Below are 20,094 nucleotides of genomic sequence, written 5' to 3' on the forward strand. Positions count from 1 at the left end.
AGTGGAGTCACTTAATGAATAAACAAAATCATATGAGCATTTCTTGAAAACTGGGTAGAACAGCTTCAGACCACTTCTTAAGATGTGCTAATCTGTATTACTGACAATGGTCCAAATTACTTCATTTGAACAAACGAACACTTGTCAGCTTTGCAAACACAGATTTTCCCCCCACTGATAGAAATATCCTTTCCTTCATTCAACTCAGGAAGAGCTAGCTGCCCTGACCTGACAGATTCCACTCTAAGTAAAAAATCCAGCATTTGCTTTGTCCAGTTCCTACCTAGTTGTGCTCAACAGGGATCATAATGGGACAGCAGCTCTTTATACACACTCCATTTTAGATACAGAAGGAGAAAAAGGAGAGAAGAGGTGAGATTAATGCTTAATGACTTTTCACGTATCAACATGGACTGCAAGACACCTACTTTATCAGTTTCAAGCCTGTGTTATCACTAGGAACTGCACCACATAAACATTCCAGTGATTTCTTGAGCTCTATCTTAAAAACTTCCTGAAGTTATTTGTAAGTGTCTTATTTGAAATTATCAGACTACTTATAAAGGCATTATAAAATGACATGAATTAATATGATGTACTAAAATTAAATTAAAACATTAATAAAAGATTGTTCTCTAAATCATGACTTGTTTGCAAAAAAATTGCTGCGTTACAACTTTATCATTTTGCGGAATGAAATAAATCTAAGAAAGGTTTCTGGTTAAATTACTAAATAAGTGCCTAATTGCTACTGTTGGTCATATTTGACTACTTGAATTAAAGGCCAGGGAAAAAAACCCAAGCTTTATAAAAGACTGCAAACAGATACACTTTGAACACAAACATAACTGTCCAGTTTCAATAATGGGAAAACTGGGGCAGAGAAACTTTTGCACAATTACCAGCAGAGCAGAGCACCTTCTCCCACTCCATGGTGCCATGCAGGCAACAAGAGCAAACCATAAAAGGTGAGGGAGAACCTCAACTGCATCAGAAGCCAAATAGAGGAGTGCCAGCTTCCCATTACTGATGACAGCTCATGAAAGGAAAGAGCCTGTTCTTCCTTCATAGACATCAGTAATATTTTGAACAACATCACATTTTAACATATGAAGTGACACATGAAGTGCTGATCCAAACAGAAGCAGGCTTTTCTTGCACTCCATCAGAATGGCTATGACTGAGCACCCTGGGAAATGCCTATTGGATTTGCTAGAGCCATGCCCAGCCTGACGAAGTTTGAATCCCATGACCTTGAAGATAGAATTTTTACCTAAACATACGAAAGTGTAGTTTGAAGGGAAAAGTGGGGAGTGGCAGTTATCTGCACATGCAAAGGACAGTGTAACTAGAAGTACACTGGCTTTAAATCAGCACAGAATATATTTTTATCCCCAAAACCTGTATTCCCCTACTACATGGACTTAAACAAGCTAGAACTGAAAGGTGCCTCATTCTCTACAGAAGGTAAAGCAGAAAAAAGAAGTGCAATTTCAGCTTTGCTCTTTGATGTTTTGTTTTGAGGTCAAAACTGCAGTTTCGTATTTATCTACTTTATTTCACAGGCTAATGTCCTCAAACATTTTCAGATGAAAGCTGATAACTCCTTCTACCCCTATCTTTCTGCAATGGTTTTGAGCTCCAAATATTCAGGAGGCATTCCCAAAAACGGACTGCCTTGACTCCTTGGGCACTCACACTCCGCTAACTACATCTTTTAAAAGTCTCTGGCTCAGATTCTGCCCTGATGCAGAGGAAAGGTCTGCTAGACTTCTCCCACCCATAGGGAGGAGGCTTCTGCTTTTGGATCAGGCACTTACTATTGTGCAGACACATTCCTGGGGAGCCACAGGATTATCAGCTATGCTGGCCACGGAGCCACTCTTGGGAGCAGTGCATGGTGACACCAGCCTCCTCCCCTGCACTCGGTAAGTAAAGAGGGGTGTGTAGGGTGTGCTGTCCAGAATAAGGTTTATGCATATCGAAATACAAGCAATCTACTGGAGTTTTATTTGTCTGGATTTCACTGAAACAGACATGAATCATACATCGCTTTTGATATCAAATTTTGCAGTAGGAAAAAAAAGTTACAGTAAGAGACCGGGAAGAGCAAATGGGAAAAGAGGAACTTTCTACTTTTTAACTAAGAATTCATATTGCACAGCAGTTCCTGCTTTTTGCAAATGAAAAGTTTTTTCTAATGATACAGCTTGCTCCAATTTGCAAATGAGATCTTTTGAATGCTGTAATTTTAGCATGACTTTTTAACAGCTTTTGTCCTGATGATACTAAACATTACTATTCTATAAGTGAAAAGTGAAATATCATTTCACTTCACTGAAGCTTGTCATTATCACATTACAGCAAAGTAAGATCCTAAAGCCAACAGAAGTTTTCTCATTGGTTTCAATGGTAGTAGAAGCAGGCTCAAAATCCAGGGGACTTGCCAGAACAGTGGAAACACTTGCTCACATATTTGTTTCTTTTATAGAATTTAAGGTAGAGAAAATAAGCCTGAAACTCAATCACACTATGATAAATGTCAAGATGAACCGTGCTTCCAAGCCTCCTTCTACTCTCTATGACTCAGGGAGATACAGGGTTGCAAAAAAATCTGTCATGAAACTTCTGTGTTTTGCCTAAGCTGAGTAATGGACAGTAAATACACCCACAACTAGTCCACTATGGGTCTCTGCCCATCCATAATGGCAAACTTCTTAGTCGGCTAAGAAATATATAGCCAAGATAACACAGCTAAGTCTCAATGTTAGCAGATGGTTATACCTTTAGCTGTAGAGAACTGAGTCTTCTTTTTCCTGGCACTGATCACCTCAGCTGATCATACAAAAATACATTACAATGGATATTAGACAGTTAAAGATTAAGTGTTAAAATATCCATTGTAATGTTTATCCTTTGGGACAGAAACCAGATTCACCAAGGAAATATGGAGAACAACATCGACTCTAAACTCCAAAACAACTCATTTTGATTTCATAACATTCCCTTTTTGTGTTTGTTCCTCTGGATTTCACTCTTGTCTACCTGTTTGTTTATAAAACAACTTTCTGTTGAGACAATTGCACCTGTACTTCACCTAGCCAACTCTGGGAAGTGCTAAAATCGTAATTAAAATCAAGTACATGCTTAGGTGTCTTTCTAAATAGGACTGACTATGAGTGAATTTTCAGAAGATTTCTTACATCAGGAACTTTGTTCATTCCCCTCAGAAAGCAAAGATTCCCCATCAAAGATTCCTCCATGGGCAATTTTTCTTTTCAAAATTTGTATGACAATAATACTTTGACATAGCACAGGTCAGCTAAAAGCAAAGGGATAGCTTGTGTTTGATGTAATTATTCACATTTCACAGAAACACAGAATCACAGACTCATAGAATGGTTTGGGTTGGAAGGGACATTTAAAGGTCATCTAGTCCAATTCTCTTGCAGTGAGCAGGGACATCTTCAACTAGATCAGGTTGCTCAGAGCCCCATCCAACCTGACCTTGAATATTTCCAGGGATGGGGCATCTACCACCTCTCTGGGCAACTGGTTCCAGAGTTTCATCACCCTCAGCATAAAAAATTTCTTCCTAATATCTAGTCTAAACCTCTTCTCTTTTAGTTTAAAAATATTACCCTTTGTGCTACTGCTACAGACCCTGCTAAAAAGTTTTTCCCCATCTTTCTCATAAGCCCCCTCTAACTACTGAAAGGCTGCAATAAAAATTCCTACTCTCCAAGCTTCTCCTCCTGTTCTCCAAGCTGGACAACCCTAATTCCCTCAGCCTCTCTTCACAGGGGAAGTATTCCAGGCCTTTGATCACTTCTGTGGCACTGATCTGGACCTGCTCCATGTCTTTCCTGTGCTGAGGGCTCCAGAGGTAGAAAGAGTATTCCAGGTGCAGTCTCACCAGAGCAGAATGGAGAGGACATCCACAGCTTCCCTGGGCAACCTGTGCCAGTGTCTCACCATCCTCATCATGAAGAAATTCTTCCTAACGTCTAATCTAAATCTTCCCCCCTTTCCATCTCATTGTCTTTCAGTCACAGAATTAAAACTGCCAGAAAAGCTTTCAGAATTGCTTTAAAAAAACAGCTATTCCAAACTCTGAAATGATACATTGTCTTATTCAAAGAGTTTAAAACCATTACAAAGTAGGAAAAAATAATTTTAAAATTACTTGTTGCAAAAGGGACTGGCCTTTTCCAAGATGGAAGGAGATCTGAAGAGTTCATCCTTTCCTCACTTGAAACAAAACCCAGAAACCTGACTCCATGCCAGCTAACACTGGCGATAGGGAGGTCTTGTTTTGTGGAGGTGAAGCATGTCTTTGGATCACATTTCACCTTCCCCAGGTTCTGCATTCCTGTGCACCCCTCTACATGTTCCTTTTACATCCCACCATGAGAACTGCTTTAAAAAGTACAGACTGCCATCTGAAGCACGGCTCCTGCCTCATGCTTATGGGTAAATGTCTCTTCCCACTCTAGTCAAGACTAAAGTCAAATTACCTTGGATTTCACTGCCCTACTCAATCATACCTCAGTAGAGGACTCACTTTGCTGAAGTTCATATTCACCTGCATGACACCCTGTTTACAGTTTGAATTCAAGAAGGTACATAAGTACAACCCAAGTTCATAATTTTCCTGAAAAATCATAATCTAGGCTCAGTGAAGTATGAGGTACAAAAAGTGTTAACAATATAATATAATAAATACTACTATTTGTTTATTATCGTATACATTTTTTTAGTTCAGGATTGTGATTATTAATGCTATTTTAACAAGTACTTTGATATCAAAAATAAGCCAAAATTAAAAAAAATATGCAATGCATACTTTAAAGAACTGCTTTTATATCACAGACATGCCTGTCTTATACGTTTCCAGAATGTTTTAAAAATAAATAACTGTAAACTTTAAATGATCCAGTATTTAAACATGCTAACCCACAGCTTTTCTCCATGTCACAACAGAAAGTCAGGTGACAGATGCAGTTAACATTTACGTCAACAGTTTCCTTTCTGCCTTTTACTAGTTTTTATACAGTAACCTATATCTCTTCATAGTTGCATGTCCTTTCTAGGGCAGACTAGAAAAATAATGACATGTGGCTACACAGCACTTCGGGTTATTCAGAAAACAAAATAGGTTGTCACAAATAAAGTATAGATCTGTTACAGCCACAGTTAGGCCTAAGATTATAATATATTGCTATAGTTATATTTTAAGGCAAGATTAAGTTCAAATACTTGGCTCATAATTCACCTGTAGAAAAAGCACTGGGTTCACCTATTACTATCCAGTTGCATATCAGAGTGAAGGCTGAAAGCATCAACATGATTCCTATCCATCACCTTGAGGAGCACAGTTAAGAAAAATGTGGTAAGGGGACTAGTAAGCATGAAACTGTAGTATTTTTCCAAACATACCTGCTAACTGAATGATGCCATGTCTTGCAACATCATAATAAGGGTGATTGATATTTAACTCAGGATCCTCAAGTGGTGGAGACATGTATGTTTCTTCCTGTTCTGACTGTGTATCTTCTGCTTCATCTTTCTGCAATTCTAAAGGATTAAGCAAGAATGCTTTAGACCTAATGAACAACAAAAAACTTTTGCCTCTGATACTTTATTGAAGGGTTGAATTTTAGCTCAATTTGAGAAAAACACAGGCCTTTATCACCATTCGTTTCAGTTTCATACCAGTTTCCTAGTTTTTACCCTTTGTCACCTGTGGGAAAAGCAACCCTAATACTTCAAAATTCCACATTCTTCTTAAGGTTATTATACGCCCCTAGGCTCACAAAAGTCTTGACAATGACTGGACAGCTGGTAAGCTGTGACCCTGCTATTCACAACTGCTGGTATTGTATCATCATTTCCTACATTCCCACAATCTGCTTGCTGCATCCATATACAGCTTCTTGTCTTTGACTTCAAGGTTGTCCAAATGGGAAAGTCAAAGTTTCAGTATGCTAAGGTGTGCATTAACAGCTCCCCCAACATTAAAACCCCATTTGAATACCCTCTGAGAGCAGACTCATTACTTCACATAAAGGTAGCAAAGTGCAAACAAATCTCTATCTCGTCTCCATCAAAATCCACTGCTTCCTTGACATTCTTTAACTCTCGGAAGCAAGACAGCCAAATGTCCATCCAACATACATCCCAGCTAGAGGCCAAGCACAGGTGCCAAGTCTGCTCAAAAGCCCAGTAAACTCAATGGGCATTCTCACTCCAGCTTCAGTAGATTCTGGACTGGATCCTAGAATTATAATCTACTCTGCACTGAAATGAGCAAGACAAGGTCAATTGATCTTATTCCAGGATTTTTTAGTTTGATTTTGGGGGTTTTTTCCAAGTTTTTTTCAAACTGCTGTAAGGTTCGAAAAGAGCTGGCCCTAAGTACAAATCCAAATGAACAGAGATTCTGGGATAATCATTGTCACATAATGTTTCTTTACTACTCAAATAGTTTTCTAGAAACTGACAGGAATAACATTAAATTGACACACTAACACATAAGTGTCTTGGTGGCATAAGAGTAGAAAAGGCGCACTTAAAAAGAAAATGTGCTGATAAGGTACACATCATTCGTCTCTTTTTATCATGCAAGTTTTAATAAGGTAGAATAAACAGTTTTATCTCTAACATTATTAGTGACACTTTTAAAAAGTACTTCAAGAATATTTCGCATTCTAATCATCTGCATATTTCATATGCCTTAACCACCACACAAGACACAGTAGGGAAGAAAGTATTAACTATTGATTTCACCCAGATTTATGTGCCAGAAGCTAATAAGTGTTAGAGAAAAACTCTTATTAAATATTTTGGAATTCTTTCCACCTACAGTTTCTCAGTATCTTTCTATCCTGTCAACAGTAACATAAAAGCTTTACTGTCTCATTTTTATTTTTAGGATGATTTGTACTAAAAATGCATTTAATAAGGGTGAAAAATGCCACTAGTGGCTTGGCTTCACAAAGACAAAGAGGAGTCAGGAACACATGTACTACTTTTACATTTCTTTATGTCCAAATTTACATTAAAGCCTCCTCAGAAAAAAAATCAGCAGTCCTATAGAAAAAAAAAAAATCTGCCTTTAGAAATATACCATTAGATTCCTCTTCATACATCCAAAAAAAGTTTGAGTGTCTTATTATCATCTCCAAAATGGGTATTTTTTCCTACCCTTTAGAAGAGAAACACATATATAAAGCTATACTAACCTTACCTGGAATAGTATTCTTTCACTTTAAAGTATGTTTTTATCCCAAGAGCTGGGGAGAATAATACAAACATACCAGTGTATACAAATTTCACATATTTTTTCCTTTTTAAATATTTAAAAGTCATGTTAAAAGTCAGAACAAGGAAAACACTGCTCTGTTTATTAGGTTGGTTTTTTTCACCTCTGAACACTGTAACTGCCTAAAGTTACAAAAAGATTCAAAGGGGAGAGAGAAAAAGAAATAGATGTTAGTCTGTGGGGATGTGAGGCGGGAGCTGTGAACTATCCACTGAAACTTAGTAGGCTTTATTAAAAGTGAAATGTATATTCAAGTTAAACACAACAGAAACAACCAATAAGCAAACCACAGCTTCTGATAGAGTGGCAGAGGCTACCTCTTTCTGTAAAAAGTTATTCTGTACTATGCATAAAAATAGTCAGGTTTCTCAGGTTTCCAAAAAGCAGGGCTAAGGATATATAACGAAGTATAGATATCAAGCTCTCTGGCCAAAAACTAGAGAAGCAAAGTAAATGCACATGCTCATTTGTGCTGCATTTATTCACAGGGACTAAAGAGTAATAGTATCTACTGAAAAGCTAGCTAACCCTAACCTAGTAAGATAACCCTTTGTATATTATTTTCCTTTTTTTTGGGTTTTTTTGTTGTTTTTTTTTTTTATAATGTGTGAACAAGACCTTAAGAGATGTTTCATAATAAACACAGATAAAAAAAAAGAATCATTGTTACAAACTGAAGGAAACCTCAGCTCCATTTTCTTCCTGCAAGTGATAAAGGAGTTTATTGCCCTGCTCCATAAATTATAGCAGAGGATCATCTGTTACTACCCACACTGTTATCACTGTTCAACTTAGGCTGGGAGACAACACAAGGGGCCTAATCCAAAGACTGCCAAGGCTGAGGGGAAAATTGATTTCATTAGATTTTGAACCAGGCCCTAGGAGTAAAAAGGCGAGCCTGCTGCTGCTGAAAGCCATGACAAGGAGAAAAGAGAGCTAAGGTGAGAGACAAGGAAAGGGAGATTGAGATGATGGGGGGAAAAAAACCAGCCCAAACCTCTTGCTCTGAGGTTCAGCTTGGCGTCCTCAAGAGCTCAAGGAAAAAAAACTGAATCTGATCTTTCAAAATGATGAGGTCCCTAATACCATGGTTATATTGCTCAGCTCGACTAACATCTTTGGCGATAACATGCAATATAGCAATCACTATGCTCATTCAATACTTGTCTGTTTGGAGTAATGACTCCCATTTGTGCCACAATATGTGATGATGGTGATATTCCACTAGCCTAGAATTGCATTCAGAACATCTACCAATAATTCATAGAAGCTGCATGTATTAAACTAACCTTCAACCCTAATGGCTTTAATAGGGTACGCATCAGTACAGTGGCTGTAACTCATATCAGATTGCTTAAAGAAGTATTACAAAATATTGGTGAAGCCTCTCACTGAAGATGGTCTATTATATCACACCTGTAACTTTAAACAGATGATATTTTAAGTACAATAAAAAATACTTACCAATTTCAGCTAACTTCTCATAGTCAATCTCAGACATGTTTGCACTTAGGAACAAGTCTATGCAGATCTTGCTAACTGATTCTTGCAGGATGAAACAGTCCTTGAATCAGCCCTGTAAAAATAAACATAAGAAGCTGTCATCACAGTGTGGCATATTTTACACACTATACAGACACAAACAGAAATCAACCCCCACCCCCTAAATTTTACTGACAATTATTGTTGAGGAACAAGCTCATCTGCATTAGGGCATCATTTTCCTACAACAGAGTGCTACAGAAGTATTTTAAAACAGCAGTCCAAAAAAGAAAAGCTACATACAATAACAAGACTTCCAAAAAAAAAATCATTTTTTCTTGTGGGGGAGGGTAGCTTTTTATAAAAATACTTACATATTACACATTTTAATTATAAACATCAGAATTGCAGATTAATTCACTTCTTAATTTTTTCTAAATTTTCTTTCTCTGATATATAATCCATACCCCCACACTGAAATCATTTACTCTTACAGTGGTTTTAAGGTTTATTAAAGGAAACATTTTACACCGCACATTTCACATGAAAGAGCTTCATGAAAATTTCAAGTGAACATTAACATATAAAAAACCTGAAAAAAACAGCACTTCCTGTGCATAATCATTGCTTTTTGTCAAAACATACTGCGGAGTGCTTTGTAAACAGAATGCTAAGTATCACACCCAAAGTGAGCATCAGAAGCCAAGAACACAATTTAGAAGATCTGCTTCCCCAAGCAGATGCTCCTAGCAGCAATAAGAGCACTTTCCTTAAATTAAAAACCCAGGCTTTGGGTGTGAAGGTGAGAAAGAAATTGAGCTTTTCATACCCTCCTTTTAGTTTAATTTTAAAGCCCTGTTTTATACCAGCTTGATTTCATCTAAAAAACCAAAGAAAACAGGAAACGTATGGCTCAGTTGTTAAGAAAAAGCAGAGACAAGCATACTCTTCTCCTCTGCCAAGTGGTTAGATACTGTATTGTTGCTTCAAAGCACTGAAACCGGGAAATTATTTTGGATCAAACTAGACTGGGCAGTCTGTCTGCTTGCTGCTGCCCACCTTGCATGTCCCAAAGATTAAGCAGATTAAGTTGGTATATTCCAGAACCATAAGTCTGAAAGCTCGATACCATCCTTTTTTTTTTTTTAACAAGAGAAGGGATATATAATTAATTTTCTAGAAACAAAATGCACATCAACAATGCAAGTAAACATCTGCATGTTTTGCTGGTAAGGGCTTAGTTACTAAAGTGACCACAGTTACCATGTGTTTGAACTACAGCTGGGCTCTAACTAGCAAATGCAGAGTCTATCCTTCAGGTTTTGTTTTATACAGGGAAAACAAATTCACATCATAGTATATGACCACAGCCCTCATGTACTACAGCAAAACAAGTACCTGGTAGCTGTCATAGAAATTACAATTCTGATGGCTAATGAAGGTTTTCCATAAATTTTCAAAACATTGCACTGATCTGATACTATATAATAGTAATTATCACCAAAGGCAACCATATTTTTCCGTAATTTGTTATGCTGCAGATAGAACATGAACATGGTTCTGACGCTTTGAAGATTTTCAAACACTCACCAACTATTTTGTAACAATCTTATTTGTTTCTTGTTGAAAATAATTATCTTAATTTACAAGAAATTCTCAACATAAAAGCACATAACCAGGAAAATGTCCCATTAAGTTCAAAAGAGAAAATTTTGCTACTTCTCACTAAGCAACAATCTTCTTAAAAAATTAAAGCAATTCTGGGCTGGACATAATTAATTTCATGTTAATTTTACCATATGGTATTAAAAATGAAAATTCCATTGTTGTTTTTAAATTATGATGCAAACAAAACACATAATGATTGATATTCCAACCAGTCATTAATTTGTTTATTATTATTTTGTGTGGTACTTAGACATTTCTAAAATTAACTGTTAGCAACTGGTGTGATAATTTGTGCTTTATTTACCAAATAATTTGTGGCAGATATTGTACATAACTTGTTAATTGACATCGTTTGCCCCTAAGTAGCTGGTATACTATCTGATCACGAGCACCTGTGATGGTCAGGATGTTCCAAGACTGACCTGCTGCTGGCCAAGGCCGAGCCCATAAGCAATGGTGGTAGCACCTCAGAGATAACATACTTAAGAAGGAGGAAAAAAAAACCCTGCTGCACAACAGCAGCGGGAGAGAGGAGTGAGAATGTGTGAGAGAAACAACTTTGCAGACACCAAGGTCAGTGAAGAAGGAGGGGCAGGAGGTGCTCCAAGCACCAGCACAGATTCCCCTGCAGACCATGGTAAAGAACAAGGTGAGGCAGGCTATGTCCCTTCAGCCTATGGAGGCTAACGGTGGAGCAGATGTCCACCTGCTCCCCATGGAGGACTCCACAACTGAGCAAGTAGATGCCTGAAGGGGAGTGTGACCCTGTGGAGAGCCAACACTGAAGCACACTCCTGGCAGGACCTGTGAAGCTGTGGAGAAGAGCCCACACTGGAGCAGGTTTGATGGCAGGACTTGTGACCCTGTGGGGGACTCACACTGGAACAGTTTGTGAAAAACTGCAGCCCATGGGAAGGACTCACATTGGAGAAGTTCATGGAGGACTGTCTGCTGTGGGAGGAACCCCATCCTGGAGCAGGGGAAGAGTGTGATGAGGAAGGAGTATTAGAGACAATGTGTGATGAACTGACCAAAACCCCCATTCCTCATCCCCCTGCAGCACCAGAGTGGAGGAGGCAGAGAAAATAGGAGTGAACTCAAGCCTGGGAAGAAGGGAGGGGTGGGGTAAAGAGTTAAAGTTTGTGTTATTTCTCATTCCCCTACTCTGATTTGACTGTTAATAAATTAAATTAATTTCCCTGAGTTGAGTCTGTTTCGCATATGACAGTAATTGGTGAATGATCTCTCCCTGTCCTTATCCCGACCCACAAGCTTTTCATTGTTTTCTCATCCCAGTTCAGCTCAGGAGAGGGAGTAACAGAGCAGCGTGATGGGCACCTGGCACCCAGCGAGGGCCAAGTGACTGCAACTACCACCAACATTCAGCCAAACTTTCTCAACGATGAAAGCCAGTGTTCAATAAATCTAATCTTCACAGACTTCATCCCAAACAAGTATTTCCCAAAGCTCTTATAAGGAAATGGGGCACTACCTTCCTTCTAGAGCACCTGATTACAGCGGGCCTTTCATCCTGCTCACCCCCTCTTTAGAGATCAGCCTTTTCCTCCAGCAAGCTTGCTGTGTTTCCAGTCCCCTGGCTGCCTCTGCTGCAGCAGCACCACTGCCTGGCCAACTCTTCTTGTTCTTCCAGCTTCTGCTCCCAATCCTATGCAAAATCTGCAAATCATGAATAAAATCATAAGTCACAAAACTAAGCTGTATCTTTGACACTAGAATGTTTTCCAGATGACATGAGTAATGAAAATCTCAATGAGCTGCTGGAACAGGGGAAAAGGCCATCTCCTTGAGCCCCCACTTGAAGAAAAACATCTAAATAGAGTCCTGCTCCTGCACAGCATTGAATAAAAAACAATTTCTCCTTTATACTAACTGCTAACGCTACAGTTAGAAGCAGTGGTTCACTCTAAAGAGGACAGATTTAAATGTCTCCCAAAACCTGCCAAAAAACATCTGGCTTTTGAACAGCAAAGTAACTGTACAAGTGAGAGCAACTATGATAGCATAAAAACATATGCAAACATATAATGCACAAATTTACTAGGAAGCTAGAAATAACGTAGGCAGAATCAAAGAAGAAGGGAAGCGGGGAAGAAACCATCTGCCTGGTTTTCAGCTTACTATTCCCTTTGGGAAGCAATTAGAAAGTTTCCAGTTACAAGACAAATTTACTGTAGCACCCTTGGAAATTGATTTCCCGTTGACCGCAGCATTCTCTGTTCCTAGGAGATAACATAATCTCCTTAATAGCATTCCATGCCACGTATCACTGTTTCTAGTAAACTGCCAGATTTAGTGCCTTCCCCTACCTCAGCCCAACAAAAAGGCAGTAAAAAAAAGCCCTGAAAAGAGCCAAACTACAAGCCTTTCATTAATAACAGAAATTTGGAAGTATTTTACAAAATGCCACAGCCTATATCCTTCCACAGGCAAGGTTATTACTGGCATCACTAAAAGAGCATTACTTTATTGAAAATAAAAACAGTCACACACAGAGAACTGCTTGATAATGAACTCACATCCACCGACAGTCCTAACAAAGGCAAGAGATTCCTCCCAACATTTGTCAAGGCGCAGATGTCTTTGATGCCTATTCTTTTTGTTCACTCAGCTGTCAGATATGTTCTTCTTCAAATTTAAATGGTGTGGTTTCACTTATTTTTTTTCTGATGTTCTTGCTTTCCACTGATATTCTTTGTTACTTTTAAAAGGTGTGACACAGCTCACTGTGTAACATCAGTCTGCAATTTACATTTTGAAAGGTTGAGAATACACTTGGTATTTGCTAAGGGGTACATATCATCTACAAAATCAGGTAAAGTGGTTTCAGAAGATTATTTTATTATTTATAATACTGCAGGAACTTTTCTATGCAATTTAAAAACACAGCAACACACAAGCTGAGTGCATAATGTATTCTTGAGAAGCGTATTCAAAGCATCCTGCTTTTCTTCCCATAGGCTGCCTGCATTAAGTACTTTTCCAGTGTTTTCCTGCACAACTACCAAAACCAAAGCCCATGCTCTTCATTAGCAGTTTGTTTCACATATTTGACATAATTTATATTCATATTCTTTATCAATCTACCATTCTTTATTGGCAATACATTGGTGAAAATCAGCTAGAACATGCATAGGAAGTAAACAGCCAGAGGGCTGACTGCCAGGGAAGCCTTACAGGCTTGAGGTTCTTGCATCCTCCTTTATTTTAAGGACTGATTTAAGCCTAGTTTGGTCTGTCCAATTGTTTTTTTCTGTGACAGAATAAACAAAATCAGAAGGACTACTGTATTCTACATATAAAATGCATGTATTAGCTTTTAAATGAGAAACACTGGTTCAGCAACAAAGTGGTTGTACACCCAAGCAAATAATACCAGCAGCAGAGCTGATGGCCGCGTTCCTTCACTGCTCACCCCCTCTTCAGAGATCAGCCTTTTCCTCCAGCAAACTCCCTGCGTCTCCAGTCCCCTGGCTGCCGCTGCTGCAGCAGCACCACTGCCTGGCCAACGCTTCTTGTTCTTCCAGCTTCTGCTGCCAATTCTGTGCAAAATGCTGTGGGAGTGGGCAACCTGTGGGAATGGAGTACATATTCGCTCATTTAAAAACATACCAGTACTTTTTAACCTTGGACTTATGTGTGATCTGTGTTGCAGATGAAAATATGGAAAATGCTTTCTTCTTTGGAGTTCCTACAAATTATCAGACCATAGAAACTCTTAATTTTCATTTGTCCACAGGTAGGGGGTTTGGGGTTTTGTTTGTTTGGTTAGTTGTTTTTTGATGGGTTTTGTTTGTTTGTTTTTAATCTATAGTTGCTGTACTAACTGCCTGGCTATCCTCTTTCCACTCCCTCTCTCTACTCTCTTCTGCTTCTCTACTTTCTCTGTGTCAGGCAACTGTTTAAGCTGTATATGTAACTAAACAAGTAGCAGAGCTTTACACACAGGACTCAGCTTCTCCTAAACTATTGGAGGCATTTGGTATAGTACTACCTCTGGGTAAAAACAAATTAAAAAACAAAATCCCATCACGTTTCCTGCAAGAGCTGGTGCCTTCCTAGCATTGTGATAGTGGGCAATGCACTGCCACTGCTGCACATTGAGAGGCTACAGGTAAGGAGGAGATGTAGTACAACCCTGCTTACTGCTGTATCTTCACTCAACACCAAGAGACGAGGAAGAGGGAGCCTATAAACCTACAGCCACACTCTCAGTTGTATCTGACAGCAGCTTGAATCTATTGCAGAATAAATAGAGTCCTAAAGTCAGGCCTATACTCTCTGATAGAGATGTGTAGATACGTGATATAAACACCCAACTGTACCTACCATGTTGCCCAGATCAGAAATGGGAAGTATGCAAGCAAAAGAAACAGGCAGACGAAACTGTTCTTAAAACAAAGGGGGGTCTCCTGTTCACTGCAATGACTTCTCCTTCCACACCGAGAGCCAGTACAGATTCACCCAACAGCCTGGACTCCCGTACTCTGCAAGGACGAGGCTTTGCACACAGCAAGCAAAGCTGCAGGGCTGTATCTCCAGTTTTGCATACTGACATACCCTTTTCAAAGCAAAAAGGCCATGAAGCCTGGAAAAGTAAATATTCTAGTGTTACTTGCACACATCAATATTGATGAGAGAGGTTATTGAACCTTGAAATACAGGAAAATTTAAATAGTTTAACTTTAGTAAATATTCCATTTGGGCTCTAATCCTAAATTAGTTTTATTATTGTAATAAGTTCCATTGATTTTGGTGCAGGAAAGATAAATATGCATAGATTCCCAGATTTGATCACATTTCTCCGTGAAGTCAAACCACTTTTAACCAAATTTTCCATGAAAAAATCATTTTCAGAGGGAAAAAAATAATTCAGCAAATTGAAAACAAACAAAACTTTTGAAGGACGATGATACACATGTTGGTAAATTAATATTTACAATGAGAAAATCATTATAATCAAAAGTTTGATGCAAGTTTACAACAGTTTAGCCAACTATACACGCGTTTTTCAATCAATTTCAAAAGTATAATAATTAGTCTTAATTGCATCTTTATAAACAAATATCCACATACTTAACACACTAAAATTTTAAGCAAAATATTAGACATATTCCCACAACTGTTCAGCATTTACTTTGTGCATGAATTTTAACTAGGCTTGGGATCTTACATGTTAAGTTGACAACTCTGTTCTTGCAGCATTAACAAAAACAGTGAAGAATTTATAATGGTTAAAACTACCCATTTTCACACAGAATAACACTTTACTTTAAGAACTTATCTGTTTTTAAGGCTAAGATGAAAAATATTATGTTAAAATGGAAGAGTAAAAATAAAAATTAAATGCATATGGCTTTAAAAAGTATCCAAACAAAGACTTTATCCTTTCTATATCACATTAGTTTGGGGGATTTTGAGCCTCTTTTCATATAGTGATCAGAGAAAGAATACACACAAAGGTTAATTCCTGTGATGGATTGAGACACAGCCTTGAAAATCAGAAAGAAAGGAAGGCAGTTTCCCTGTTACTCGCCTCTGTACTCTCATACCAAGTTACACACTGATCAAACAGTACTGATTTCTCTGAAAGTGATTTTCTACTAATCTCATCCATTTAGTTTTGGAAATAGACCAGTGTTTACTTGGTGATGGTGTATATTATCCTAAACCTGGAAAGAAGCCCAAGTTCATGGAGCAAGTTTTTTCAGTATTTACGCCTGGATAAATACTAAAGCATCATTCTTTAATAATGCTCTCCTCCTCCCCCAAAAAACTGAATTGCTTTGGGTATTTTTGAGATTTGAAGCCATGCGGAAATGTGGCTTTGCTCCTCCTATGCCTGGGCCACTCAGAGCACATCTGCATTGTAAATCTGTCTATTCTGCCTTTATTCTGCCCCTCTGTTCCTCTCTTGTGAGACCTCATCTGGAGTACTGTGTCTAGTTCTGGAATCCTCGATGTAAGAAGGACATGGAGCTGTTGGAATGGGTCCAGAGGAGGGCCACAAGGATGATCAGAGGGCTGGAGCACCTTCCCTATGAGGACAGGCTGAGAGAGTTGAGCTTGTTCAGCCTGGAAAAGAGAAGGCTACGAGGAAATCTTATAGCGACCTTCCAGTACCTAAAAGGAGCCTACAGGAAAGCTGGAGAGGGACTACTCATAAAGGCTTGTTGTGAAAGGATGAGGGGAAATGGGTATAAACTGGAGAAGGGCAGATTTAGATTAGACATATGGAGGAATTTCTTCACCATGAGAGTAGTGAGGCACTGAAATAGGTTACCAAGGGAGGTTGTGGATGCCCCCTCCCTGGAGGTTTTTAAGGCCAGGTTGGATGGGGCCTTGGGTAACCTGATATAGAGGGATTTCCCTGCCCACGGCAGGGAGGTTGGAACTAGATAATCTTTAAGGTCCCTTCCAACCCTAACTATTCTATGATTCTATTCTATTCTACATCTTAGCCATGAAAAAATAACTCTGTGGCAGAGCCACCCAGGATAATCTAGCCCTGGCTGGTGTCTCAACTTAGCAGAGCAATTACTGTGGCCAGTGTGCTATGGGTATTTGGCACTTCTGTGGCCCTCACCTCCACAGTATATGACTTCCCTACCAGCCTGCACCCCAAATCCTACTTCCTTACCCCCAAGCATTACTGCTTTTAGGTCAAGGGACTTTCTGCTGGCAGCTTGTGCCTGGCTATTTCTGCTTACACTCTTTTCAACACTCCCACTTCAAGATGGGATGGGATAATTCTGTCTTCTCTTCAGGCAAACTGGTGAACTTGAACCTCACTGGCAATGGGTAGAAGGAGGGGGAGTCAGTGACCTGCTACTTGCTATTCCCTCCATGATTGCGTTTTTAGTCATAATTCCCTATGCCAATTCAAGTGGCTCTGTGTTCCTCCTTTGATTTAACTCCTCTCACTGTTTTCCTGTCTTCCCATCCACCAAGTTCCTCCTTTCCCTTCCTTACTCACTGGCCTTCCCCTTTGTTCATCTCTTTGTTTTCCCTTCCATCATGACTTCTGTTTTCCAGCTTCTCACTAGTTCTTTCACCATGGCTTAGTTCCTGTGTGCATCCTCTGTGGATGAAAAGTCTATAACTGTATGAAAGGTGTTTCTTTAGTTCACTGCTTTCCTTACTGCTACTCTGATATTTGCTGTAAGAGAATTCTGCCTGCAATTTGCAGGCGGATCTTCTTTTATTTGTACAATTTCCTAAATTGTTAAGGCTTAAGAATTCATCCCAGTCTACTTTCTCTGCTTAAACTATTAATGACGAAACCTGACTGAATAAATGTATTTGTATTTCGTTAGCACTTAGAATTATACTGGCAACCAGAACTATAATTTTCTACACAATGGTTTTCTTTTGTGATATAGTGCTTTGGTGAAGCTTGATGGCACAATAACCCGGCACGCAAACAATTTTCATCACTGAGTTACCAACATTAATTCAGTGTGAATACAAAGCAAACCCTACACTCACGGCATGTATAGCAGCAAAGACAGAAGACACCAGTAGCTTAACGGAAGGAGCAAGCATTTTTATAGAAGATTATAAATGTAAGTTTGAAGCATGCCCTTAACTCCCATTTGTTCAAATCTTGTTTGAAACAAGAATTTATTAATGCTGAAGGGGGGGGGGGGGCAGTTCCTACATGCTACTTGTTGATAAAACAGATTTCAGCTTCTGATGCCATCAACTGGGTAATTTTTAACCAGCTGCATTCATTTAAAGCAAATATACACTGTATGAAAAATAGATAAAGCAACATTTGCTACACTGTGCAAGAAAGTGAATTCTCAGCAGGAAGGACGGTAAATACTGTGCAGCACACTCCTGAAATGAGAAGTTTAAGTTTTGTTGGATACAATTATTTCTCCTCTCAGACAGAACCTTAGGAGAGAACAATGTATTCATCAGGATTTTTTTACACATACACACATTTGTATGCAAAAAAGTTTAGAATATAATTATCAAAAATAGTATAGATGCTGGAGTGGGACAGAGAAACACAAGTATAGGGTTACTGCCTAGTGCATCATAAGCATACCCCTCCCACAGCAGGGGCTGTGTTGCAGTTTGGGACTCCTTCACAGGGCGTCTTGAGCCATAAACCTTCCAGTAACAGAAGGGGGCCTCCAAGAAAGCTGGGGAGGAACTTCTTACAAAGGCTTGTAGTGACAGGACTAGGGGAAATGGGTATAAACTGGAGAGGGGCAGATTTAGACTAGACATAAAGAGGAATTTCTTCACGATGAAAGTGGTGAGGCACTGGCACAGGCTGCCCAGAGAAGCTGTGGCTGCCCCATCCCTGGAGGTGTTCAAGGCCAGGTTGGATGAGGCCTTGGGTAGCCTGGTCTGATGGGAGGTGTCCCTGCCCATGGCAGGGGGGTTGGAACTGGATGATCTTTAATGTCCCTTCCGACCCAATCCATCCTATGATTCCATGATTCTATGTTACTATGATTCTATTAACATGCCCCATGGGATGCAGAAACCCAGCTCTGTCCACTCCTGTCTTTCCTCTGAAAGCTGACTCTGGACTGCAGGCTGCCATGCAGATCTCACTCACCTAATAAAATATTTTCCCACAGTTACATACTATATCCAATCTCAAAGTCTACTGCAACTTGCATGACTCTATAATGCTTGTGATCACATCTGTTGCAGGACTGGAGCAGACAGGGAAGCAGAATAGGTTATACTGTGAATCTACAGACTGCTCATCGCTTGTTTTCCTCCTATACTGTGAAAACAGTGACGCATTGTCATTTCATTGACCATGAAATATGTAAGTGTGGTCTCTTCCCCTGCCCTGCCATACGGTCTCTGCTGGAAGGAGTCAAAAATCTACTTAAAGGAAGAATTAAGCACGTCAGCGTGAAATAAAAATTGATTTCCTACTGCGTATAAATATCCACATGTATCAGCCATTCCCAGTTCAGAAAGTACTAAAGCAAAGGGATTATTTCTACGCATTACTAGCAAAGAGGTTTGGAAATATTCTTTTGTTGTCTCTACCAGTGCAGCTATTTTCTTATCACATCCACTTGTTCATCTGGCACAGTGCAAACACATGGAAAAAGAAGTGCTTAATGTATAAACAATTAATGGAAACCCATGTAAGCCTGCTGTAGCGTTAGGACAAACTTATCTGAACATGGGTAAGTGGCTGCAACATGACACACTACACCACTATTTTTTGATTCAGTGTAAATGTTTATTGACTAAACAAAGATTACCATAATGCAATCATAATAAACATTAATGATCAGTCATCTACGCAACTTGCTTTCTAAATTAATATACTGTAATACACACTAATGTGGCAGAATTATGTTGGGTTGAACTCATGTTTAACTAGCATTTCCATCTCAAGGGATTACACACTTTGAACTGCAGACAAGTATATTTTTAAGACAGTGGTTTTTAATTAAATTAATCTGACAAGTTACTGGACAAAGGGTTGGTGTATTATGATAAAAAGGGCTTTTTAAATTGCATAATTATTCACTCGGGATTCCTCTGGCTGGAATAAATTAGGGCTTCTAAAAGAAATTAACGTTCTTCTTATATTTGTGCAACAGGGGCCCACA

The 20,094-nt window shown here is 39.0% G+C and overlaps 1 protein-coding gene across 1 annotated transcript in view; it reads right to left on the bottom strand.

Annotated features, from left to right (window-relative positions):
- The window catches only part of ARHGAP8 (Rho GTPase activating protein 8), a 77,599-nt gene that overhangs the window by 43,334 nt on the left and 14,171 nt on the right, over positions 1-20,094 (bottom strand). Inside the window, exons 2-3 of the mRNA XM_069864609.1 lie at positions 8,789-8,900; positions 5,440-5,577 (exon numbers count right to left, since the gene is read on the bottom strand). Coding sequence (XP_069720710.1) covers positions 5,440-5,577; positions 8,789-8,825 — 175 coding nt within the window. The 5' untranslated portion in view covers positions 8,826-8,900. The remainder of the gene's footprint in view (positions 1-5,439; positions 5,578-8,788; positions 8,901-20,094) is intronic.

The sequence above is a fragment of the Phaenicophaeus curvirostris genome, chromosome 1, assembly GCF_032191515.1.
Source record: "Phaenicophaeus curvirostris isolate KB17595 chromosome 1, BPBGC_Pcur_1.0, whole genome shotgun sequence".
NCBI lineage: Eukaryota > Metazoa > Chordata > Aves > Cuculiformes > Cuculidae > Phaenicophaeus > Phaenicophaeus curvirostris.